Source organism: Meles meles, chromosome 1 (genome assembly GCF_922984935.1).
Source record: "Meles meles chromosome 1, mMelMel3.1 paternal haplotype, whole genome shotgun sequence".
In the NCBI taxonomy this organism is placed as follows: Eukaryota; Metazoa; Chordata; class Mammalia; order Carnivora; family Mustelidae; genus Meles; species Meles meles.
This window is the reverse complement of record NC_060066.1, coordinates 191,914,982-191,941,420: the sequence shown is the minus strand read 5'-3', so window position 1 is coordinate 191,941,420 and position 26,439 is coordinate 191,914,982. Positions and strand designations below refer to the sequence as shown.

Here is a 26,439-nt window from a genome sequence, read left to right as displayed (position 1 = left end):
GCGTTGGGCTCTCTGCTCGGCGGAGGGCCTGTTTCTCTCTCTGCCACCCCCTCCCCACTCTCGCTCATGCTCTCTCTGATAAATAAAAAAAAAAAATCTTAAAAAAAAAAGATATTATTTATTTATTTGACAGAAAGAGAAAGCACAAGCAAGGGGAGCGGCAGGCAGAGAGAGAGGGAGAAGCAGGCTACCCACTTAGCAGGGAATCTGACACGGGACTCGATCCCAGGACCTGGAGATCATGACCTGAGTTGAAGGCAGTCACTTAACCAACTAAGCCACCCAGGTGCCCCATAAATAATTTCAAAAAATATATATTAAGTCTATGACCTGGAACTCCTTGTTCTGCAGAAAGAGCTAAGAGCAGCAAAGGAGGCAGATTTCCTCCAGTGGCCTTCCTGCCAGTGATCGTAGGGGTCAGCTCTCCCCCCCATTCTCCCCGGTCCCCCCCCCCCCCACAGTCTACCTCTTCACCTTTGGGATGGAGAAACTGGGCATCAGAGAACTTATTATTTGTCTGTATGTATATAGCTCATTAATGAAAGAGATGGGATTACAAGTCTGGGGAGAACAGAATGAGGGAAAGAGACGAATGAGGCGATAAAACGAGCTGGAGGGTTTATTTGGTTGTGTTGGTCCAGGCCAGAAGAGCTGCCAGTGTGTTTGGAGTCTCTGTTTTCTCGAAGAAGTAGTTAGAGAGTGCCCTCTGATCTAACGCTAAGCTTAGCGCTGTGTCAAGCAGTGTGGTTAAAACTGCAGGTTTGGGGTTCCGAAAGACTTGGGTTTGAGTCCTGGCTCTGCTGCTTACAAGCTGGGAAACCTTGGCAAGTCACACTTCCTCAACCTTCTGTCTCAATCTGTCAGATGTGAGAATCCATGAATTGGTGGGAGACGCAAGTCAAATAATGATACAGAGTGCTTAGTAGAGCATCAGGCAAATACAGAACGCTCCAGGCACTGGCTGTTGTTGTGGTTATTAAAATTGTCTCCAGTCCGGTTCCAATAGAGCAATCCTCTTCCAAGGTAGAGCTGGCCCAGCCTCCTGGAACCTTCTATCCCCGTCACTAAAGGGTGCCAGGAATTCCCTCAGGGACCATCCTATGATTTGGATTCAGAACTGGAAATCACATGTCCCCCTGAGACATGTGTTGGGGAGTGAAAGGGCTGGGAGGGAAGGAAGGGTAGTGGGAAAGGCAGATCCAGGTCTGAGATCAAGTTCCCCTTTCTTCTTTCATGCTATTCTAAAATTCTCATTTCTACATATGAGCTTTTCCTTCTACCTGTTCTTTCCTATATCTAGAAATGACACTTGTCATCCCATCATAAACATTGAATTCTCTTTGCACATTATGCCAGTTTAAGAAATGAAAAAAATATGATTTTTCACACTGCCAAGAGCATTGGTTAGTACCCAAAACTAAAACGGTCATTAATGTCCTATTGGCTTCTTCCCAGTGCTGTTCAGTGTGGAGGTGCTCAACGTTTCTCAGGCTGCCCTTTTCTGACTGGGTGGGTTTCACAGTGAGCTGAACAAAGTGGGGGTACAGGCTAAAGGACGGGGACCTGTGAATCCTGGGTCCTTGAGGAGTGATTGCCCCTAATGTTTGAATGTTTCCTTTTCTGCCACAGGGCAAGGCTCTTGTCCTAAGTTCCCTTTGTGCAGAGCTGAGCTCCATGCCTGCCTCGTGCCTGCCTCCTTATGGCTATCACTTGTCAAAGATTCTTACATGGTAACAATGATGCAGGAAATCAATGAAACCAGAGTCAACAAACACTTCCCATGCTCTGCCCCCTTGAAACCTATCTTATCTTAAGTTCTAGGGAGGGACAGGTAGACTGGGTAGGAAGGAGTACAGGCAAAATTCCAATCTTGCAGGAACCGACAAACTAGCTGCAGAGACAAGGCTCAGTTGAAATTTCAAGGATTGCCACTGACAAATCAGAGTTAAGTTCAAACATGGAAAATCCCATAGAATCCCAAAGTCTTCTTTTAGTTAAGTGCCTCGCTCTCCCTTTTGCGCAGGATTGGGTTTCAGTTCTTGCTTTCATTCTGCCCTGGGAAATTTCAGTGGAAGTACTTGTACACATAAAACATAAAATGAGAAAACGGCAGCAGTCACAGCAAATCAAGGACAGAGTGAATAATCCACACTTCCTGAATGATGGAGCCTCAGCAGCAGCTCAGGCAGATATCGTGCACAGTATACACTCTGTTCTTGCTGAGAAATAAAGCAGGGCAGAATCCTAAAGAGAATGTGCCACTCCTATATAGAAAACCTGCACAGGCAAGGACGGCAACGGGCCCTCATGCTGGGGTGGGAGACTTAGCAACACAGGGAGAAACATAATGTGTTTCCCGAATTCTCTTACCTGCTGGTCTCCTTCCTCCTGCTGCATTCTTGGCTCCTCCCCACCCTCCCCCCAGCTTTGCCTTGTCTCATTAATTTTTGCTCCCAAAAAACCTTGGTTTTCTCGTTTTCCTGTCCCTGTCCTCAGTCCTACCTGTGCTTTGTTGCCCTGGCCCCATCCTCCTCCAAGGGGAGGATCACACTCACCTTGATGGTGCTTTGGCTCGGGACTCGCTGGCTCTCTGTCTCTCTCTGGAACAGGCGCATGCATCTCTCTCTCACTCTCCTCTCTCTCTTACCCGGGCCCCATTGATCCCGAGTGGTTGCTCTAGTTTACAGCAATGAGCTCTCTCTCCCCATTCCTGACCTCTGCTCTGTCCCCACACTGTGTCCTAGTCCTGCTTGCCTGCCCTGCCCATAGGGCCCTCCCTCGGCTGCTGGCTCACTCTGTCTGCTTTCCTTGCCTCTTGTGCTCTAGCTCTCTTTTCTTTCTCATGCCTGAGGATCTCTCTCCCCAGTCCTGATCCAGCATACCCTCTCACCTTCACTCGCTCTAGATCCTGCATGCGCCCTCTCCCCACTGCTCGCCTCTCCCTCCCCCTCCTTCCCTCTCTCTGGCCGGCACTCCCTGTTCTAGCTCAAGGTTTTGATAGCTACCGCTGTCTCTCAAGTGTACACTCCCTCTTGGGTTCTCTCTCACTCACTCACACAAAGCAGAGGAGGGAAGGACAGACTGCCTGGGAGATTAGGGAACATTTAAAAGGAGAAGTAACATTTGAGCTGCCTGAACCCACACTTTCTCGCTTTCACTGCATAGAGCTGCCCGTCCCATCTTCCATCATTCCTTGCCAGTCACAAGCAGTAAGTTCCTGGTTCCCCCCAGGTCGGAACATCTGTTGAGCTTCTGCCACATGCAGGGTACTCTTGCTAAGTACTGGGAATGGACGAGGTAGAAGACATGAAGGCTTATTTGAAGGTTTTCACTTTGGGGGGCATATCAGAAATGCTGAAACTAAAGTCTTCTGCCCCAGAAAAAAAAATGCACAGAGTCAGACAAAAATGAACTTGTAATTCTCGAGGTTAAATCCTTACCTCTGGACTAAGACGCTCTGCTTCCTAGCCAGGTAGACATTGGGCAGGAAGTACAAATAGGAAGATAAAAACATTATTCACTACCATCTGCCAAGTTCCAGATGAATGATTGAGACATTTGCTAGTGTTGAGAAAAGGAACATGGGCAATGTGATAGCTGGACAGCCGAGGAAGCCCGGATTTATGCTGCTGCTGGAAAACAGTCACTGCTGTAAGCGGGACAGTGCTCAGCCCCTCCCTCTGGGCATTCTCCAGTGGCTCAATTTTCCTAGGAGAGGCAATGCACTCAAGGAGAAAGAGCATGGGATTAGAAGGTCGGTAGTCCTAGCTTTGGGAACGCCAGTGCAGTGTGGCTGCTGTATGGCCTTGGGCAAGGCAGGCTCTCTCTCTGGGTCTTGGTTTCCTAATCTGCAGCATTGGGTAGTAATAACACCTGCTGGGTGGGCGTGGGGGTGGTGTATGTGCGTGAGGATTCATCTCCGAGCCTCATTCCACTTTCCTAACCCTACACAGGCATGCCTCAAGGGATACTGCGGGTATCCTGCCCCAAACCACAACGAACTGGAGATCACAATAAAGTGAGGCGGATGAATTTTTCTGGTTTCCCAGTGCGGGTAAAAGTTCTGTTTACACTATATTGGAGTCTATGAAGTATGCAACAGCAGTTTCTATTTCTATTTCTATTTTTATGTCTAAAAATAGAATGTACATACCTTACTTAAAAAATGCCTTATTGCTAAAAAAATGCTCAGCATCATCTGAGCTTTCAATGAGTTGTAAACTTTTTGCTGGAGGAGGGTCTTGCCTGGATGCTGCTGGCTGCTGGCTGATCAGGACAGTGGTTGCTGAAGGTTGGGGGGGGTGGGCTGTGGCAATTTCTCAAGATAAGACAACAGTGAGATTTGCTGCATCGATGGGCTCTTCCTTTCATAAACCATTTCCCTGTAGCTCAGGATGGTGCTTGATTGCATCTTACCCACTGGAGAACTTTCTAAATTGGAGGCAATCCTCTAGAACCCTGCTGCTGCTTTATCAACTCACTGTCACACCCTAAATCCTTCATTGTCGTTTCAACCATCTCCAGAGCTTCTTCCCCTGGAGTAGATTCCATTTCAAGAAACCACTTTCTTTGTTCACCCACCAGAAGCAATTCTTCATCTGGTAACGTTTTATCATGAGATTGCAGCCATTCAAACATAATAAAGAAGTCTGAAATATTGCAAGAATCACCAAAATGTGACACAGAGGCACAAAGGGGGCAGGTGCTGTTGGACAAATGGCACCAGTAGACTTGCTTGACACAGGGTTGCCACATCCTTTGTAAGACACCCAGTGTCTGTGAAGTATAACGAAAGAGACTGTATTCCATGACGTAAGTCTACTGCCCTGGGCTGGTGGTTATGCTTTCCTTCACCACATACAACATCCTCATAATTTCTCCTCCTTAATTTTGATGAAGTCCTGTTTACTTATTTTTTTCTTGGGTTGCTGCCATATCTAAGAAACCACTGCCTAATCCAAAGTTATAGAGATTTACACCTAAATTTTCTTCAAAGAGTTTTATAGTTATAGATCTTACATTTTAAGGTTTTCAATTAGCTTTATTTATTTTTAAAGATTTTATTTATTTATTTGTCAGAGAGCAAGAGAGTACAAGCAGGGGGACTGGCAGGCAAAGGTAGAAGCAGGTTCCCTGCTGAGCAAGGAGCCTCATGCGAGGCTTGATCCCAGAACCCTGGGATCATGGCCTGAGCTAAAGGCAGAGGCTTAACCGACCGAGCCACTCGGGTGTCCCTTAAATTTATTTTAATAATCTCTGCATCCAATAGGGGGCTTGAACTCACAATTCTGAGATCAGGAGTCTCATGGTCTTCCTACTGAGCCAGCCAGGTGCCTTTGGAGTTCTTACATTTAGGCCTTAGATCCATTTTGAGTTAATTTCTGTGTATGGTGTGAGGTAAGGGGACAACATTATTTCATTTCATTTTCATTTTTTAAATTGTGGTAAAAAAATACATAATATAAAATTTGCCACTCACAATGTTGTGAAACCACTACCACTATCTGCTGCTGGAACTTTCTTCCACCCCAAACAGAAACTCTATAATCCTTTCGCAGGAACTCCTCTTCTCCTCTCCCTGCTCAGCTCCTGGCAACCTCTAATCTACTTCCTGTCTCTATGAATTTGTCTAGATAACTCATGTAAATGGAATCATACAATATTTGTCCTTTGTGTCTGGCTCTTTCATCTAGCACAATGTTTTCAAGTTTCATTGATGTTGTAGCATGTGTCCTTTTTTTGCTGAATTCTCTTATAAGTATATGCCACGTTTTGTTTTTCTATTCATCTGTTGATGGACACTTGGGTTGTTTATCCACTTTAGCTGTTGTGAATAATGCTATGAACATTGGTGTACAAATATCTGCTTGAGTCCCTGCCTCCAATTCTTTGGAGTATTACCTAGGAGTGGAATTGCTGGATCATAGGCTAATTCTATGTTTAGCTTGTTGAGGAACCACCAAACTGGTTTTCCCAACTTCATTCTTTTGCATGTGGATATTGCTCTTATCCCTGAACCATTTGTTGAATAACTTCTGTTCTTGGGCCCACACAATTCTCCTACCAAGTTCTCAGTAAGGCATATCAACCCTCTACAAACTGACCCTCCCTGCCTTCCTGGCCTCATTTCCCATGATTTTTCCACCTCTCATCCAGTATATTCCAAACAAGCTGAAGTTTTGGACGCCTTGCTGTTCCTCACCACTGCAATTTCCTGACATTGTTGTACTCATGCTCTTCCCTTCCCCTGAAATGTTTCCCTTCCATTTTTCACCTAACCGACTTGATCTTCAAAACAACTTCAGTCTCTCCTGTGAAACATGTACTCAGTGCAACCCCCTCTAACACTTCTCTTGCTTCTGTCAAATTAGGTTCTAACATCTTCTGTCCCCACAACACTTTGTGTGCTTATCTCTTTCCTAGCATTCATAATGTAGTAGTGCAAGAAAGTAATTTGCTTATGCATCCGTCTTTCCCACTGGACTCTGAACTCCTGGAGAAGAGGGCAATGTCATATTTTCCCATATATACCTGGCGCTTCATTCCACAAATGTTTGTTGAACAGAATTGTTGGCAAGGCACCACACTTGGTCCTGCTTCTCATCTGAAAGCTCAGGTTTCTTTCTACCTCATCTGATGAATTCTCCCGAACTACTTTAAAACATATACTACTGGTGATTTAATTTTTGTACCTTCCATCAAGAGTGTTTATACTACGAATAATGATTATTTATTAAGCACCCACTACATGTCAGCATTGTAATAGATGCTTTACTTGTACTCATAACCTCCCTTATGATGTAGGTTTTATTATCCCAGTTCTGTCAATGAGGAACTTATCTATGGAACTCATCTAAGGTCGTTAGTGAAGTAGGGTTCAAAACCAGGTCTGATTCCAAAGCCAGAGCTCTTCGCACCACACCTTCTGAGAATTCACCCATAATCTCAGCTTGAGCCATTATTCAGTGACATTGGGCAAAGCCCATGTCAGAGCATACTGGGTTTTCAGAAGTGCAAAGGAACTGAGACCACTGAATTTGATCTCTTTATTATTAATGTCTATTAAATATATTTTTTAAAGTTTTTTTTAAAGATTTTATTTATTTATTTGACAGAGAGAGATCACAAGTAGATAGAGAGGCAGGCACAGAGAGAGAGAGAGAGGGGGAAGCAGGCTCCCTGCTGAGCAGAGAGCCTGATGCGGGACTCGATCCCAGGATCCCGAGATCATGACCTGAGCCGAAGGCAGCGGCTTAACCCACTGAGCCACCCAGGCGCCTCTATTTTTTAAAGCTTTTATTTATTTATTTATTTATTTATTTATAGTGCGAGCAGGGGGTAGGGACAGAGAGAGAGGGGGAGAGAGAACCCCAAGCAGACTCCATGCTGAGTGCAGAGCCCAACACAACCTTGATCTCACAACCCTGAGGTCATGACTTGAACCAAAATCAATACACAGACGCTTAATCGACTGAGTCACCCAGGCACCCCAATGTCTATTAAATATTTTATACTTACACACTAATCTCCCTATATATAATATATACATAAGAGATAATATACATGAGTACCCACCGACCAGTTTAAGAAATCCAACACCACCATAATCTCCCTCGTTTTTCCTGTGTAGAAACTGAGGAGCAGTTTTTGGGGAAGTGGCTCACTCAAGGAGATATGGCTCCTTTGACTCTCCTCCAGTATCATGGACATGGAAGGCACCCCAGTAAACCTACTGGACTCATCGTGGTGGGGATTTACTCAACCAGAGGGTTGAGTTTGCCCTGAGGTGAGTCCAGAAGCTAGGGCCCTGCCATATGTCACTTTTTCGATGGTCTCCCGGTAGAAGGGAGCTTGGGATGGAGAGAAACAGAATTAGAAACCACGAAAAAAAAAAAAAAAAAAAAAAAAGAAACCATAGACTGGTATGGTAGCACTCAAACTTTTTCTGCTATAGTTCCTCTCTTTGAATCCAAGCTCTCAGTGTTTACCCACTCCTGACTTCTTTTTGCCCCAAAGCTCTGGTCTTTGGGATGCTAAGGAGGTGTTCTGGAGTCTCAGTAAGAGATCTGTGGACTCTGGTTATGCCCCCAATGCCGGGGCCTCATATTAGAAAATCCAGACCTTTAAACTTTCATAGCATGGAGGCTTCCAGCACGTTCTACACCCCTATTCAATTTCCTTTTAATTCCTGCTCTTATGTCCTCCCTTCTCCTCCTAACTAGTTCCTTATTCCTTCCCCAGGCCACCCATCCCTGTGGACTCCCAGTGTGAACCACAGCCAAATCTGATTAACAGCCACCATCCGGAACTGGGAGCATGTTTTTCTCCCTGTTCCAGCTTGCTTTGTGGCTTTGTGCGTCCAGCCCAGGCTCAGAAGGCTGTGATTCCCACTTTAGTTAATTCTCCTTTCCCAACCGCAAGGGGCCGCTTTGAACGACATGCCTACTATACTCTGCTGGGATAGTGATCTTATTACAGGTCCCTGCTGCCCACAGGGCCTGAGAACAGCGGCCAGAGAAATGCTGAGGTTCTGCCCTCCCAGGAGCCACCAAGTCTAGGGAACACTAGGCCTTTGTCCCCAGGGGTCAGGGAAATCCATTTGCTGCGGATTACAGCCGTGGCAGAGGTTCTAGGGAAGCGGAGGGTAAAGATACTAAAAACAGAGCTCTCCAAATCCTGAGCCTAAAGCCCTTGGGGTAAAGTGGGGTGGAGCCTTTCCTAATGGAATCGGAGACTGACAGGAAACGAGAGGTCTTGTCTGCCCCACAAAGTCTGCTGGTATTATCATTCCTGTAGGGGCTTGTGCCTGGAGAGTCTGAAATGTTGGGTGATGGGGAGACCCTGTTCCTTTGCTCTGGCTCTGCCTCTCTTTGGTTGCTCCTCTGTCGGAGGTGTAAGACAGTAACAGCAAAGTGTTCAGGCTCTCTAGATGTAGGGGACCTGAGGGAGCCCGCCTTACACCTCTGAGCTGCTGCATTAACATAAATATTCTGATTTACACCAGCCTCATTATGCCTCTTGCAGCTGTCTCACGCTACTGATACGTTGGAAGCAATCCAAATGGATTCAGCTCAAATCGCTTCAAAAAGTTCCCTCTCTCCCCCCAGGCCTCTGCGTGATGCCTCCTTCAGAGTCTCTAGAAACCCTAGGAAATAAATGCAGGGTAACAAAGACAGAAATGAAGGATGAGAAAATAAAATGGGACCCATAGTCCTAGCTATCAAAATAAAAGGATTTCGTTGGTAAAGAGAATCACATAATTTAAATAAACTTTTTTGAAACCTCATTGTTTTCTTCATATGTTCTAGAAAGGAGACTATAGCAAATGCTTCTCTAACAGGCGGATGCTCCTTGGTTGAAGCACGTGAAGGGGAAAAGGAAGGATTTGATCTCTTTTGGAAGGAACGTGTGGGTAAGCCATGTTACGCAGATGGGACTGAGGTACAAGCATGAGTGTGTCTGGCCCCGGGCGGCTTTGGGCCCATTGCTCAAAGGCAGGGCAGTCTCACAGCCCACACCTCTGCACCTCCGAAGGCAGGGGTTGGCACTTCTGTAAAGGGCTGGATAGCAAGTATTTTTGGCTTCGCAGGCCTACAGTTTTTGCCATGACAACTCAACTCTGCTATGCAAAAGCAGCCCTAGACAAGTCATAAAGGGTGTGTGGCTGTGTTCCAACAAACCGTTAGTCACCAGGAAAGGTGGGGGTCCACATTTGGGATGCAGGCTATAGTTTATAGGACCCCTGTTCTGTGGCAAACTCATTTTTATCCACCAGCCACGTGGCTGGCAAGGTGCCTGTGGCATACTGTTTAACGGCACAGGCTTGTGTTAGTAAGACCTGGGTTCAAATTCCAACTCGGCCACACACCAGCTGTGTATCCTTGAGCAAGCTGGGTCATCTTTTCGGCCTCAATTTCCTCAGCAGTAAAATGAGATCAGATGTCTCTATGGGACCATTACATGGATTATGTGAAGTGTCTGTACGGTCCTGAGGACAATACTTAGCAAATAGGAAGCATGTGATACACGGCAAGGGTGCGAACCTGACTTGGGATTTGGAAGCAATTCCTTTCACCTCAGATAGTCAGGATCCCATAAGTTATTTCTCACCATTGTTCACAGGTCAGAGTTACACTTAAAAATATCTTTATAAAGAACAATGGTTCATTTTACCTGTCTAAATTTTTGTCCCTCTTTTTTTTTTTTTAAAGATTTTATTTATTTATTTGATAGAGAGAGATCACAAGTAGGCAGAGAGGTTGGCAGAGAGAGAGAGAGAGAGAGAGAGAGAGAGAGAGAGACAGGCTCCCCACCGAGCAGAGAGCCCAATGCGGGGCTCGATCCCAGGACCCTCAGATCATGACCCGAGCCTAAGGCAGAGGCTCCAACCCACTGAGCCACCCAGGCGCCCCTCTTTGTATCTTTTTTAAAGGGTAGGTTTTCCAGAAGGCTCTTGAGGACATAAGATGTAAAGAAGGTCAGTCTCTATATTGTGTTTCAAAATGTATGCCCTAGAACTTCAGCTTCCTAGTTGTGAGACTGAGCAAGTTACGGGACCTCAGGCTTCAGTCCCAACCATAAATTGGGACAATAAGACCATCCTGAGGGGCGTCTGGGTGGCTTAGTTAGTTAAGCATCTGCCTTTGGCTCAGGTCATGATCCCAGGGTCCTGCAATCAGCCCCAGGTTGAGTGCCCTGATCAGCGGGGAGTGTGCTTCCCTCTCTCCCTCTAACTGCTGCTTTGTTTGTGTTCTCTCTCTGTCAAATAAATGAATAAAATTTAAAAAAAAAAAATCCATCCCGGAGGGTTGTTGTATTAAATGAGCTAATCCATGTAAAGCAGTTAGAACCATGTCTGGCACTTAGCAAACACTTAATAAATGTGAGCTGTGATTATCATCCTCATTCTTATTGACATTTTTATTATGATTGACACTGCTAAAGGTTCTTCAGAAAAAACTTTTATTCCAGGGCCAAACAGAAATGCTATTCTACTGGCTGCCCAAAAGACGAACATGTGCACAAACCTGGATCCTGTCATTCTGTTCACTTGACACCTAGCTTCAAGACATTCATCTCTTTAATATCCTACGTAGCCATGACACGCAGGGTCCATGTCCTTTTGCCTCCAACTTAACTACTGCTTGTTACGCTGAACTGTGTCTCTTCAGAAAGCTAAGTCAGAGTTCTAACATCCAGTGTGTCCGAATATGAGCTCGGTTGCAAAGAGGGTCGCTGTAGATGTGAGTGAGGTCAGAGTGGAGTAGAGAGGGCCCCTGCACCAATGTGACAGGTGTCCTTAGATGAGAATGACATGCAAAGAGACAGACATACACGGGGAATAGACAGCCATGTGAAGACGGGAGCAGAGACTGGAGTTAGGCTTTCTCAAGCCAAGGAAGGTCTTCAGAGGGAGCATGGGCCTATGTACTCCGTGATCTCAGACTTCTGATCTCAACAGCTGTGAGACAATACAATTCTGTTATTTCAAGCCACCCACTTTATGGCACAGGCTGGAAAGAGAGGAGGTTGGGGTAGGACTGAAGACTTTATTTCCAAAGGAAAAGACAATTTTATTTCCATCAATAACCTCAAAGTTCGATTTTTTTTGGGGGGCGGTATCTGGTGACGGCGTAAATTCTTCCTTGTTTTTTCTTTTTCTTTTTTTAAAAGATTTTATTTATTTGACAGACAGAGATCACAAGCAGGCAGAGAGGCAGGCAGAGAGAGAGGGAAGCAGGCTCCCCGCTAAGCAGAGAGCCCGATGCGGGGCTTGATCCCAGGACCCTGGGATCATGACCTGAGCCAAAGGCAGAGACTTTAAGCCACTGAGCCACCCAGGCGCCCCTCTTCCTTGTTTTTTTTTAGTAGAGCTATGGATGCCTGGGATTTGTGCACAAAAATCTCAGGAGCCAAGGCTATAAAAGAAGACCTCTACAAAAATCTCTTCAAAGTTACAAACTTCTAGTTACAAAATAAGTAAGATCTGGGGATACACCTCACAGCATGGTGACTATGGTTTATAATACTACACTGCCTATTTGAAAGTTGCTAAGAGAGTGGACCTTAACATTTCTCACCACAAGAAAAAGAATTCTGTAACTCTGTGTGATGATGGGTGTTAACTAGACTTCCTGTGATCATTTCACGGTAGATACAAATATCAAATCACTCTGCTGTACACCTGAAACTAATATAATGATGTTAATTATACCTCGGTAAGAACAAAACCTCTCCATCCTAAGCCTCTCCTCAAAGCAGGTCTGTGTGTATGCGCGCATGCACGCACGAACACATACACACATCCTTTCCCTTTCTAGGACTCGCCAGTCTCTGCATTCCGTCTTAGCCTTGAACTGGCCTGCTGTTCCCGTAAGCCAGTGTAGGCCAGTCTTTCTGCCACTGTTGTTTACCGACAGCACAACTAAGGCAGGACAGGGATTATGGACAGCAGCCAGGCTTTCAAAGTCATTGTTCAAGGGCATGGATGTTTGTCTATAAATCCTTAACTAGCCTTCTTTTCTCTTTCTCTTCTTGTTCTGCTCCTCCAACCTGGGACATGGCTCAGACCTACCCGGGCAGGTAGGTCTCACTTTATCAGTGGGGTGTGGTCCTTGGGGTTGGGAGTTTGCTCATTGTTAGGAACACCCGCTGAGAGCGCCTTGGAAAAGCCAGGACTGCCGGGTTTTCCTGCGTCTACCTGGGTATGCTTCTCCCAGAACTTATTCCAAGAGTGTAGGCTTACTTAGAACTTAGAGTTTCCCTTTATGTGCCCTATAAGGGTTTTGGGAATGGGACTTTATAGACTTTGAGGGATTATAAAGAGATAGACTGCCTGGGATAAACGAATACTTTTGTCCTATTTGTAAGTGATCTTTTATCCAGTAAGAGGCCAGTGGTCTCTGGCCTGGTCCTGGGAAAAAATTCTTGCCATTTATTGCTCAGGACCAAGGGCTTTGTCTCATGCAGTCCTCACAACAACCCTAGAACACAGGGATTATTTCCTCATTTTTCCCACAAGAAAAAACTGAGGTTCAGAAGGGTCCAGTAACTTATCCGAGGCCACAGAGCTAGCAAATGGCAGGTGTAGGAAACCAGGACTGCGAGTCCCTGCATAAGAGGCAGAATTACTTGTGTTTACTCCAGTCTAGGCCCAGCTGGGCCAGCGAATTCTTAGGAAGTTAACTTGGCTCCTGTTGCCTTGTGTCTGACAGACAGTCTCACCAGAGCCTCTCAAGCAGGGAGGTCAGTCCATGGCAAACCTGTCAAATCGGACTCTCCCGGGGCCTGCCTCGTCCCTTGGCAATCACACGCGGAGCAGTCACTGGGGCGTGTCTCATATCTGTAGGGCTTTCCTTTCAGAGGTATTTTCAGGTTCATATACGGCTGGTTCTGTCAGCAGTGTTTACAAAGTCATCTTCACGTGTTTAATTGAAAAGTAATACCAAAGAAAAAGAAACACCCCACAGTCCTTTGGAGAGAAGGGGCGAAGGACGCCCAGCTTTCCTGGCTGCCCGGGCCCCTGCTGGGTGCAGTGTCAGGGAGGCTGTAGGAGGAGCGCTTTGTAATCAGAGAAGGCTGTTTTGATTCCCGACTCTGCCCCCATTGGGAGGATCTCAGGCAGGTTACTTCGCCTCCCTGGGCCTCAGTTTCCTCATTTGTAAACAGTGCCAGGGACACAGATTTCTAAGAGTTATTGGGGAAAGCAAATAAGTGTGCAGCACAGACTAGGCCTTTAAGAATGATCAGCCTCTCTGGGCCTGCTTGCAGCGCTGTTTTAAAGGAGTGATGACTGACGGGGAAGCAGGTTCTGAGCTGTAACCCGTCCAAGACCGGGTCCCAGTAACCGGGGAGTGCTGTGCAAGCGGAGCAGGGAAGATGAAAAATTGGGGCTTTGAATCCTTTGCAATTACACAATAAACTCTTAGTCCAGGCTCGATTGGAAGTTTTCTCCTGAGTCCAGAAAGCCCTGTTCTCAAATCTCAGGAAGTTTCTTCTTAAGAAAAGAAACGTAAGTAAAAAAAAAGCCCACCTCCAGGTGAATCTGAAGGAAGCGATAACCAGAGCAGATGTAGCCTTGCAGTGTACACACGTGTGTGAGAGGGGTGTTCACACGTGTGTGCACTCGGGTACATATCAGGGGGAGAGAGGGAGGGGAAAGCAAGAACTATTAGCAGATTGAGCTCCTCTCACAACACCAGGCTCTGTGCAGTAAAAGTGCTTTAGAAATCCAGAGAGTAAACGATCACTAAACATTATTCTTGGAGCTGTTTTTCACACAATGATTGATTTACCGGTTCTCGAGGTGTTTGGACCGACTACATTACACTGTCCACTGGCATACATCTTGAGATTTAAGCTTCCTTTCTCCACTCCCTCCTCTCACCCTCCCGTCCTCTCTTGGGGACAGTTCCCTCCTTGGGCCCTCACTGCTTTGGCCCAGCCCACCATTTAGAAGACTCGGCCATTCCTAAGAGGCTTTCCCTTGCTCGCCTTCTGCCCTAGCAACTCGGCCTTGCAGCTGCTTCAGAGCTCTGGAATCACAAAGCAATTCCCGAGTCCCGCAGGCCCAGCTCTGGGGCCTTCTTTCCCTCATTTGTCCCAAATAATGGCCTCTAATTGCTATTAACATTCCTCCCTAGCAGAAACATACTGCACGTCTGTGGTCAGCCTATGATCTACTGTGACCACCAGCTCTCTGCTTCCTATTGCACTGGGGATGTCATGCTCTCTTCCATTTTATACCCAGAGGTTTCCTTTTCCTCTCGTAGCATGCCAGTTGGCTTGCAGCTTCTTATATTTCTAACCTGTTCTGTCACTGGTTGCAGGGGAAAACGGTCTCAGTGGGGTCGATCGCCCTCCATCTTCCACTCTTTCCAGCCAAATAGAACGTTACCTTACTTCTTTGCTCATATTTACGAAACGTAGGTAACTAATTTTGATAGCTAGAAGAGGCAGAAGTAGGACTACAGAGTGGAAATCGTAAGGAGATAGATTTCAGCTCCACAGAGAAAAGAACTCACTCACAACTGGAGCTGGGAACAAGTGCAGCGGGCCATGCTAGGTGTGGGTATGGGGCGTGGAAGGAGGGCTGCGCAGAGCGGGATCCCAGCAGATGGAGGCGAGCGGTCAGAGGCGGAGCGACCATGTGGCAGGTGTGCTCCACGCAGTCTTGCCTCTAGGATCTCTTTTAACACTGCTAGCATCTACTTCCATGAAAATCTTTTACTGGATGCCAGAAATCCACCTGAAAGTTTAGGCTTTTTGCCTATTTTTGAACTTTTCCCATTTATGAATGTTCTAAATGCTAATCTTGTTTGTCAAGCCACAGGACGGTGTCTAGATGGTTTTCACCATTCTAGTTACTAATGGAAAGAATAAACTTCATTCGTATGAACTTCCTGATTCTTATCATCTACTCAGATGGAGGAAACCACTGTTCTTATCTCATGGATGGGACAGCCACAGAATGGCTAAGTAAGAAAGTGGATCTCTTTCGGATTCCCAGAATGCTTAACTACCCAACTTGCTCACCCAACCACCATCCATCTCTCCGTCCTCTCCATGTTTATTGAACAATTATTATGTGCCTGGTACTGAGTGGAATACAAAATGACTCAGATATTGACTCTCAAGGAGCTAACAGTTTAAGAGGAGAAATAAGAAAGATACATAAGTAAATATAACAGGAGTAGGGAGACTTTTTCTATAAAAGCCCAGATAGTAAATAGTTCAGACTTTGCAGATCACATATGGCCTCTATTGCATATTCTTATTTGATCCTTAACCATCACCCTACCCCACCCCCAATATGTAAAAATGTAAGAGCCATTCTTGGTTCTGGGATCATACATAAATGGACTGTGTGCTAGATTTGGCTTGTGGGCCCTAGTTTGCTGGCCTTTAAGCATGTAATAAGGTATAAAGTGATAACCTTTGGTTGAGCCAGAAGTTTCATTTGAAGTAGGTTTTTAAAGATGGGTTTGATTGACACTTTGGAAATGGGGAAGGGGTAAGCTAGGTGGAAAGAGGGCAATTACACGTGAGCCCCTGTTTTCTCTTTTTAGAGCAGAGGTTTTCAAAGAATGGGCTTTATCACCTGGGAACTTATTACAAAGGCAAGTTTTCAGGTCCACAGTGGTTCTCAAACTTTGGCATCTGTGAAGCACAGATCTGTTTGGAAAACAGATTCCTGGGCCCCACCCCCGGATTTCTGATGCTGCCGGTCCAGGGACCGCACTCTGAGAACAACAGTCTTAAGGCATATCTTGTTCTATCTGCATACAGGGCGTGGATGCTCTGCAGAGCGCCTGGTTCAATCCACTTAGTGCCCCAACTCAGAAAGGGGCTCAGAGCCACTGGAGAGCAGGTGACAGCTCTTCTCCCCCCATAGCAGGAGCCCTGAGTCTTGTTAGGCTCACCCACTGAAGGCGGCAAGTGCTTGTGGGGGGCTGTGTGGTTAGGATATTTCTGTCTGAATCTTGGTTATTGGCATACATTCTCATTTGCTCCTGATACATTTCTGTATTTTTCCCACTGCTATAAAATGGTCCTCTTGGCATTATTTTGGGGACTACCTCCTTTGACCAGTTTAAAAAAAAGAAAAGAAGAGGAAGACGGTGTTTCTATTTTAGCATTTAGGTTAAACGACTTCTATAAAGTCAGATGTGGGGCTCAGAGAGGCTGGGCTGAGGAGGGGGAAGGCAGAGAGTACACAGAGGACTCTCAGAGGAGGCTATGGGCAAGCAGACACGGGAGGAGTCATTAATCTGGGAGACAATGAATGGCAAAAGGCAATTAGCTTGCCTGGGGTTGTAGCAAGCCAATGAAGTATGCAGTATGGCAACTGAGGGTCTAGTGTAAGGGCAGGGTCATTGCTAGTGAACTCAAAAGGAGGATAAGATAAGGGAGGTTAGGGGGTGGGAAAGCCATCTGGGGCTAGCAGGAAGGGAAAGGAAAGCCCTCACTGTCTCCATGGATATTATTAGCCAGTGGAAGTGTCCAGGTGTAGCCATACACTTGTCAGGGTACCACATGCTGTTATGCTGGGAGACAACCTTGAAAATGAACCAGGTGCTTCAGTGCATGTGCACACACACCAATGCACACACACCACACACCTGCATGCACACACATGTGCACAGACACACAGACACAAACACTCTCTTTACATTCCTCTTCAGCCACCTGCCCCGTCTAGCCAGGCGGAACGGTAGGCTGAGGACTGCCCGGCTGAATAACGGGAGGACCACACGCCTGAATGCTGGCGGAGTTTTAGCAGACACAATTGTGAACTTCATTCAGTTTATGGGGCTTCCTTCCACATTGTAAAGCATGCTCGGTTTTTTCTCCGTCCCACGCCTCATTCACATGCGCATTCTCACGCTCTGTTCCTTGCAGGCGCTCAATAGCCACGCTAATGGATTCTTCTCTGCCTACACACGTTCTCGAGACACATTCATTTATTCATCCTCACTTGGAGTCATTTTCATATATTAAACACTAAATCCTGCTTCTAAAAATCACTTCAAATGTCAAAGTTGCTTCCATAGCTTCTGCTCCTGCTGTCTGCAGAAACTGCTAGCTTTGTCATTCTTATAAAAAAAAGAAGAGGAACCAATATTGGCCTGACTGAGTAAAGAGCCCAACCCAAAGCAGATTGTCCTACCGTGGGATGCAGGTTTGTGGCTGTGGTGTCCCCGCCTTCAAGACCATCCCATTTATCTCTCTTTGTTTCACTCCCTCTCTCTTCCTGCACAATGCTGCAATCACACACATACTCCGGGTTGGAAAAAAAAAAAAGGACAGCCTAATTTCCTGATGATTATGTTGTTACCTAGCAACAGCCAATCAGGGGCTGGGCTTTTTGCCTGCAGTATTTCATGCAAATAGTTTGGAGAAATTGCAGGGTAACCCAGCCTGCTTAGTCTGTCTTCTCAGGGGACGCATTACAGAATAAAACCAACCCAAAAGGGGACTATTGAAGTCAGGCACATGCTGCAGATAGCAGGCCATCTGATCTCTTCCCTTCATCCCCTCTGCGTTGTACCCCCTAACAAAAGCATGCGGGTTCCACAGACAGACACTCAGGGAGGCCAAAAAGTTGAAAAGAGGCTCACGAGCCACCATCCTTTACCCTGGATTTCTGTCCTTAATAACTACAGCTCAGAGCAACCTCTAATATTCTGGAAACTATACCGTCCTGGGAAGGTGAGGAATACCACATTCTCAGTAGCTGTCAGGGGAGGACATGAAGGAGAATCCTCCACAGTCCTCCTGTCCAGAAAAGAGCTAAAACCTAGCATTTCTAGCCTGCTTTAAGAGCCTCATCTATGTCCACACTGGCCGACCTAGCAGGAGAAAACCCATTGTTTACATTAGCACTCTCCCTGGTGCCAACTGGCAAATCCTCATCCAAATGTTTGAACAATGAGAGAAGCCACATCACTCATAAGACTCCTTCAAGAGAGGTTTCTGTGCTTGTTTTCCCAGCAAGTACTGAGCATTTGATGTAAAATTCTGTCAGGAGCCATGATACCGACTTTTGGTAAGGTCCAGGGGCTGGATCACGCAGATCTGGATTGGAATAAAAAGTGTACTCAGAAGACAGTATCCAGGTCTGTCCCCTCTGGGAGGGTGGGCCAGGCTTCAGATGGTAGGAATCAGATTTCAGTAGTTTGTTTTGTTGTCATTGACTCAATGCTCAATAATCCAGCGTGAAGGCAAGAAAAGACTGTGACCTCAGCTGCTGGATAGCTCCTCACGGTGCCCCTAATCCGGACTTCAGCAGGCCATCTTGGGAAGGTGTGTTGTTGGCTATACAGGGACAGTGCACAGAAATTCCGATCAGTCCATTACCACCAGGATGGAAAACCAGTTCAAATCCCCTGTCTTATTGAGTTGTAGCTTCTCCATATTGGTTAAGATGGAGATGATCATACTCCAATCACTATACAAAGGTGGTGACAGCTCTCCAATATTTGACACTCACAGCCTTACCACCGAAAGCCACATTACAGAACATGGCCCCCAAACGGACAGCGCCCCCCCCAAAACCTGTCAATGTGCCTTTGTTCAGAAAGGCAGAGTTAAAGAATACCATGCATCTGGAGGGTTGCATAACTCTTCCCACCCTGGTTTATAGTAATTTCAGAAAATTCTTTGAGTCAGGCACCTTTATCCTTATAATCTTGGAATAAGTATCATAAACCCCATTTTACAGAAGAGGAAACTGGTGAGTGACTTGCTCAAGCTATATAGTTGTAAAGTGGCAAAGCTGGGATTAAAAAGCAATGTCCAGATCATGCCTGATCATGCCCAGGTCCTTATAGTAAAAACATAGAGGGGAAAAAGAGGTCAGCAACAGAAAGCCACCTTTCAAAATTAAAAAAAAAAAAAAGGGATTTTTTTTGCATTTATTATAGGTACCCAAAATTAGTTCAACTGGTGTTTACTGCCAAACCTTCAGTGGCTCCTACCTCTTTTTTGCACATTTGAACCACCAGATAAGCATGTCAGAAATAGGTATGCCTGAGTCCCACTCCAGACCAATTAATAAGAATTTCTGGGGGTTACAGGGGAGGCAGTGTTTTGTTTTGTTTTGTTTTAAGAGAGAGCAAGCAAGACATGGGGAGAGGCAGACGGTGAGAGAGAGAACCATAAGCAGGCTCCTCACCCAGTGTGGAGCCCAATGTGGGCTCGATCTTATAAACCTGGGATCATGACCTGAGCCAAAATCAAGAGTTGGATACTTAATGGACTGAGCCACCCAGATGCCCTGGCAGTGTTTTTAAAGAGCTTCCTGGGAATAGCATGGCACTTTGGAAAATGGTAGTTTCTTATGTAACTAAATATACATCTACCTCCATTCCTAGGAATTTGTTGAGGGAAAATAAAAACACATGTCCACAAAAAGACTTGTACAAACATGTTGCTTGCAGCTTTATTCATACTAGCTAAAAAATTATGGTATATTCATACTATAGACTACTATGCAGCAATAAAAAGGAACAAACAATTGATGTTGGCAATAAAAACAGACAAATCTCAAAAATGGTATGCTGATGTCCACAATAGCCAAACTACAGAAAGAACCTAGATGTCTATCAACAGATGACTGGATAAAGAAGATGTGGTATATATATACAATGGAATACTATGCAGCCATCAAGAAAATGAAATCTTGCCATTTGCAACAACGTTGATGGAACTAGAGGGTATTATGCTGAGCGAAATAAGTCAATCAGAGAAAGACAAATATTATATGCTCTCTCTGATATGAGGAATTTGAGAGGCAGGGTTGAGGGACTGTGGGGGGAAGGGAGGGAAAAAAAATGAAACAAGATGGGACTGGGGAGGGAGACAAGTCATAAGAGACTCTTAATCTCAGGAAACAAACTGAGGGTTGCTGGGGGTGAGGGGAGGGGATAGGGTGGCTGGGTGATGAACACTGGGGAGGGTATGTGCTATGGTGAGTGCTGTGAATTGTGCAAGACTGATGATTCACAGACCTGTACCCCTGAAGCAAATAATATACTATATGTTAATTAAAAAAAAGACCAAAAAAATGGTATCCTGGATGACAAAACAAAAAACAAACCCTTATGCAAGAGTACAGTCAGAGTCGTTCCGCTTGTATGATGTTCTAGAAACAAGAAAAATTAATCTATGGTGGGAAAAATCAGAGTGATGGTTGTCTTTGTGAGTGGGGGGTGGGAGTGACTGGGGAGGGGGCGTGAGGGAACTCCTGGTGAGGGCAGTGTTCCAGAGACCGAGAGTTGTTTTACATGGCTGTGCTCATTTGTCAAAACTCACAGAATGGCGTACTTCAGATTTGTGCCTTTCACGGTTAGTCAGTTTTACCTCAAAAAAAAAAAAAAAAAAAAGAGAGAGAGAGAAAGAAACAAATACTGAACTCTAATGACATGCATGCTGAAGTACTTAGGGGTGAAATATACTGATGCTTGCAACTCACTCTGAAATGTGTGACAAGATGTAAGACAGACTGATGAGTGACAGATGGATGACGAGTTCAACAGATACATGATATGGCACGTACGGCCCAATGTTAATTGTAGAATCTAAATACACGTAATGTTCACTGGGTAATTTTTTTCAACTTTCTGGCATATTTAAAATTTTTCAGAATGAAATTTGGGGGGAAGCTCCCCATGTGATTCCAATAAGCAGACATGGGGATAAAAGATAAATTTCAATTCTCTTAGTTGACAAGGATGAATGAATAATGAATGCTGTGCCCCTAATTTCCAGAGCTGATTGTAATCATAACCTCCCACCCCCAACACACACATGAATTCCTGGAATAAATATCCAGGTTGCAACAAGATGTCTAGGGTCAGGCGAAACCTTGCAGAGACACTAGGCCTACTTCCCACTAGACTCACGTAGGACACGTCATTGAATGTACGGTCTGATGGGACAAAATACTTGAAATCGGGACAGGTCTGGAAAATCTGGGCAATATTATATTTATGCTCTAGAACTAAAAACTGTAAACCAGCCTCAGCCAGTATGAGGGGAAAGTGCTACTTACCACTCTGTCTATGGCTTAAAAGCTCTTAGTTAGCCCCTGACCCTCCTCCAGGGCTTACACCTCTGATCTTCTTAGACTCTGTAATTTCCGTAGCTCCCCCCCTGGCAGCTCGCAGATCCACAGGGAGAGTGGGGTCAGGTATTTAGGGAGGAAGAAGCTGGTGTGGGGTGTCCCAAGGGATCTGAGTGGACAGCTGACTCCAGCAGGGTGGGGAGAGAGCGAGGGAGGACAGAAGGGAAATAGTGCTGTCAAGTGCAATACGGAGGGAGCCCCTAGTCCCTGAGCTGCCCCATTTATTCTGCATAATTGCTTCATTTCCACTGGCAGTGTATCTCAAAATGAATTTCATTACTGGTGCCTTGGATATCATATTGATTACCAGTTTCATCGATTCTTATCTTGCTAATTAGCATATAAATTAGCCATTTGGGGGAAGCATTAGGCAAAATTGAATTTTCTCCTTAATCTTCTTTCAGAAGGTAAATGAAAATGGATGTGGCCTATGAAGGCCCATGGCCTTCCTATGACACAATCTACGTGTTTTCCCAGCCGAGGAACCCTCTTGAGCAGAGGAGACTCATGGAAGAAGCCTTCCTACCCCATCTTACTGCAGTCAGAACCCCTTAAGAGTTATCAAGAGAATTTGAGACTGAGGATAGGTCTGCAAGTGGAGATGTGTTCTCTGAGCTGACAGCCAGCAGCGTCCATCTCCCACATACACACAAGAGAAGGTTCCATGACGCAGTCATCCCTGTGGTGTCATTCTCCCAAGCCTGGAACCCAGAGCACCATTCTGGTTGGGCGGCAAGACGAGGGGTCTGGGGCCAGATGGTCTGGGTCTGGCTGGGAATGCCTCCTCTGCCATCCGTGTAATCTTAACCTCTCTAAGGCTTAGTGCCCTCATCTGTAAAATGGGGACAGTCGCTGCACTGACTTCACTGGGTAGCTGTGAGGATTGAGAGAGAGAGGCTCAGCCTGGCGCCTGGCACACAGGAGAGCTCCCAGAATGTTAGCATTCTCCAGCAGAGAGGAATCTTGGGAAACTGGACATCAAGGGTTCTCCAGAGGGAGCTGCTCAGCATCAAAGTAATCCTTACTCCAAACTCCCAGGTGCTCAGTCCCTAGAACAGTCCTTTGTTCCTTAGTCACAGACCATTAGTCAGACCATCTCAGCGCTTAGGATCTCGGCAGGCTCACATCACCAGGAGCAGGTTGAAAATGAAGAATCCTGGGCCCACCTGAGGCAGGATACAAAGCATCTTCATTTAACAAGATTCCCAGGTGATTCATATGCATATTCCAGGCGATTCTTATCATATCAAAATTTGAAAAGCCCTGTTTCAAGTCATCCAGGCTGTGGACTGAAAGTCTGAATCCCTCCCCACATTCCTAAACTGCAACCCTACCCCTCACTCAGTGGGTTGGCCTTAGGAGGTGGGGCCTGGAGAGTGAGTGGGGTTACATGGTTGTGAGGGTGCAGTCTAGAGAGACAGGATTAGCGCCCTTCTCAGAGCTAGCAAGAGCTTGCTTCCCCTGCTCGGTTCTCTGCCTTGGGAGGATGCCACCTGAAGTTGGCTGCCTGCAATCCAGAGAGGGCTCTCATCAGCCCTGATGACCCCCCCGGCACCTTGACCTCAGACTTCCAGTCTCCAAAACTCTAAGAAATAAATTTTGGTCCTTTCTAAGCCATCAGTTTATGGCATTTTGTTGGAGTGGCCCAGGCTAAGACATCCCCTTCATTAAAGTCTTGCACAGTCAGAGAAGAAAGGGCCTTGGAGATTAGCTGCTCAAATACGGCAGCTCAGGGAGCTAAGGTAAGTCGCCTAGACTCACTCAGTCCAAGGCAGAGCCCAGATGAGGCTTTTGGTTCCCCCACGCTGAGGCTAGCCCAGGTTCTGCAGGGCCTTCCTGAGGCTGGGGGGGTCTGCTCTCTCCCCTTGCAGTGGCCTCAGTGGTGGGGTTTTCCCCCCAGCCTGAGCTGCATCCATAATGAGCTCTAGAAGGAGGAGCTCTGGTTCCATTTGGACTATGTTGGGAGCTGTGAGGCCTGGTTACTCAGATGACCTCACTGGAGGAAATCGGTATGATGGAGGGGAATACTGAAGAGCGTTCTTCTCACCCTTGATAACCTCTGCAGACTCCTGCCCTCGGAACTGCGGATGCTTCTGGTAAGGACCCACGGGAGCCGCTCGTGCTGACGCCCCACAGAGGGCACCTAGGTGGCCCAGGGGGTGGGCAGCTGGGAGACAGGGCGGGAGGAGGCCTATTTTCCACTCGATACCCTTTTGTTTCTTTACCATTTTGCTCCCTATGCATATAAAACATATTCAGAAATTGGTTAGTTAATAATAATTTTAAAAAAGAATGCCTCAGATAGAAAAGCCATGAAAAACAATAGCCCATCTGGCCCTGCCATTACGTCATCTACCCCACTTAGAGCTGTCCTGCTTTCTCTCTCTCTCCTCCTGGAACCTGCAAGGTTCAGCCTCGTGGAGAGCTGGATCACAGAGCGGTGGGCTGGGCGGATTCTGAGGCTAGCCCGAGACACCGACTCTGATCTCGCCTCAGGGCTGTGAGCAAGATTACCTTTTATCCCCATTAGCTAGTGAAGTGCTTTACCCAATATTAAATGCTATTAAATACACTTTAAACCCACCTCCGCCCTGCTAAGTCTTGGCAAGAGGAAGGAGAGGACTTGCCTCCAACAGGGTTTTCACTAGATTTGTATTAACAAGGCAAAACGAAGGGGACAAAGCCTGTTATGAACGTAATACGCACGGTCTCGTCCCGTTATGAATTACGTGTTACTGGTTGTAGAACTAGGTGGGAGGATATATACCGAAATGTTAATAATGGCTGCTTGGGGTGGTATGGTCACTGCTAATGTTTATTTTCTTGTTTGTGCTTTATTTTCCAAATTGTCTATATTTTTTAAATTATCTGGGCTGAGACATCACAATATTCTCATAAAACAGAAGTGAAAAATGAAAACCTCAGGGAAAGGGTGCTCATTCTCTGTCTAAACAAGTCCTGGTCATTCAGAACCTGGTGGTGCAGGTCTGTCCACATTGGCCCACAGCATCTAGACACCTGCTCAACCGGGGCTTGGACATTCCTGGTGCCCTCAATACATATTCCAACGGGTCCAGGGAATATTTGGTATTTTACAGAGCTAGAAAGCACACAGAGGTGGGAGGCATCAGACTCCTAGGATCAATTCCAGCAGAGAGTACAACCCCTGCCCAGATAGTGACCACAGAGTGTTCTTGGGGCAAGTCACTCAATACAGTTCACTTCACTTAGTACTGCTGGGAAGGTAGGTGATGCGGTTTCTGTCTTCAAGGGCTTTGACGATCTTGTAAGGACGATAGACATAGGGATAAGGAACTAGTTCTGCCACAGATGTACAAAGGGAACAGTTAGAGACCAGCAGTGTAGGGCAGTGGCTTTGGGGTTACCCAGGCCTGGATGGGACACACCTCTGCCATCCACTGTCAGCGTGACCTGGGACCGTGTGCTCTACCTCGCGGAGTCACTGTTTCTCATCTCTAAAAGGGAGATGGCAGCCCTTGAGGTGGCACTGTGGGGAACAGGCTGGGGGCCTGGGAGGTGTGGCACACACAAGTAGGCACTCACAAAGGGTACTGCCATTATTCTTGTTTTGGACACTGAGCTGACAAGGGCCATAAGGGACCACACCAGAGTCACATTACCCTTACCACTGTCCCCATTTGGAAAAGTTCCATGGAAGTATATGATTATAGGTGAATGGATACAGAAAGGCTCAGTTATTGGCTCCAAGTTTTCCTGGCTGATGCCATACACACAGGACAATCTTTTTCTCTGCTGTAATGGCCTTAAACATGGCTGCCTTTGGAGATGTGTGGGGGCCTGCTTAGCCTCTGAACCACTTTCCTGTTTTCTAAGCCTTATAAGGCCCAATGGGTGGCTTATGTCTTAGGGTTGTAACTCAGTTCACTCTTTTGAACTTTTCATAGCAAGGCCTCTCTACGAGTCACTGAATTTGGCAAAGAAGCAGGTGCTGCTGGGACTAGGGGAGAGGAAGAAACAAAGGAAGAGAAGTTTCAGCACTCACCCCCAAGCAATTTTAGGTGGGAATGTTCAGGATCTATGTGGAGCAGTGGCATGGGAAGGAAGCTTTAAAATATTTATAATATAATATGAAATGAATGTAACTAACTCACAGTTATACCTCATTTTCCCAGCAACTATGTTCCTGAAAATTGATTATCAATATTTTTATTTGTAAGGCCTTGGGGGCTCATAGAAATCAGTAAGAAAAAAATATATAACTTAGTAGGAGAATAGGCAAAGGATATAAATAAACAGTTCACCATCACTTATAAAAAAATTACAAGTGAAAAGCCTATAAAGTGATGTTTATTCTAATATTTAAAGCAATGCAAGGGCACCAGGTGGCTCAGTCAGTTAAGCATCTGCCTTGGGCTCAGGTGCTGATCCCGGGGTCCTACACCAGGCTACCTGCTCAGTGGGGAGTCTGCTTCTCCCTCTTCATCTGCTTCTCCCCCAGCTCATGCGCTCTCTCTCTTGCTCTTTCTCTCTCAAATAAATAAACAAATAAATAAAATCTTTAAAAAACCCCCAAGAGATGCAAATCAAAATAACACCTGTAAGGGCGCCTGGGTGGCTCAGTGGGTTAAGCCGCTGCCTTCGGCTCAGGTCATGATCTCAGGGTCCTGGGATCGAGTCCCACATCGGGCTCTCTGCTTGCAGAGAGCCTGCTTCCCTCTCTCTCTCTCTGCCTGCCTCTCTATCTACTTGTGATCTCTCTCTATCAAATAAATAAATAAAATCTTTAAAAAAAAAAAAAAAACACCTGTAAGACTGCCAAACATTTAGAAATT

General features: G+C 46.0%; 1 protein-coding gene across 5 annotated transcripts in view; it reads right to left on the bottom strand.

The window, feature by feature from the left end:
- The window catches only part of PHC2 (polyhomeotic homolog 2), a 115,051-nt gene that overhangs the window by 53,407 nt on the left and 35,205 nt on the right, over positions 1–26,439 (bottom strand). Inside the window, exon 1 of one of the 5 annotated variants that reach the window (XM_046013140.1) lies at positions 2,556–2,843. The exons of 2 other annotated variants lie outside the window; for them this stretch is intronic. In XM_046013140.1, coding sequence (XP_045869096.1) covers positions 2,556–2,615 — 60 coding nt within the window. In that variant the 5' untranslated portion in view covers positions 2,616–2,843. Of the gene's footprint in view, positions 1–2,555; positions 2,844–26,439 lie in introns of those variants that run through there. 2 more of the 5 variants (XM_046013146.1, XM_046013169.1) reach the window with 2 other exon arrangements.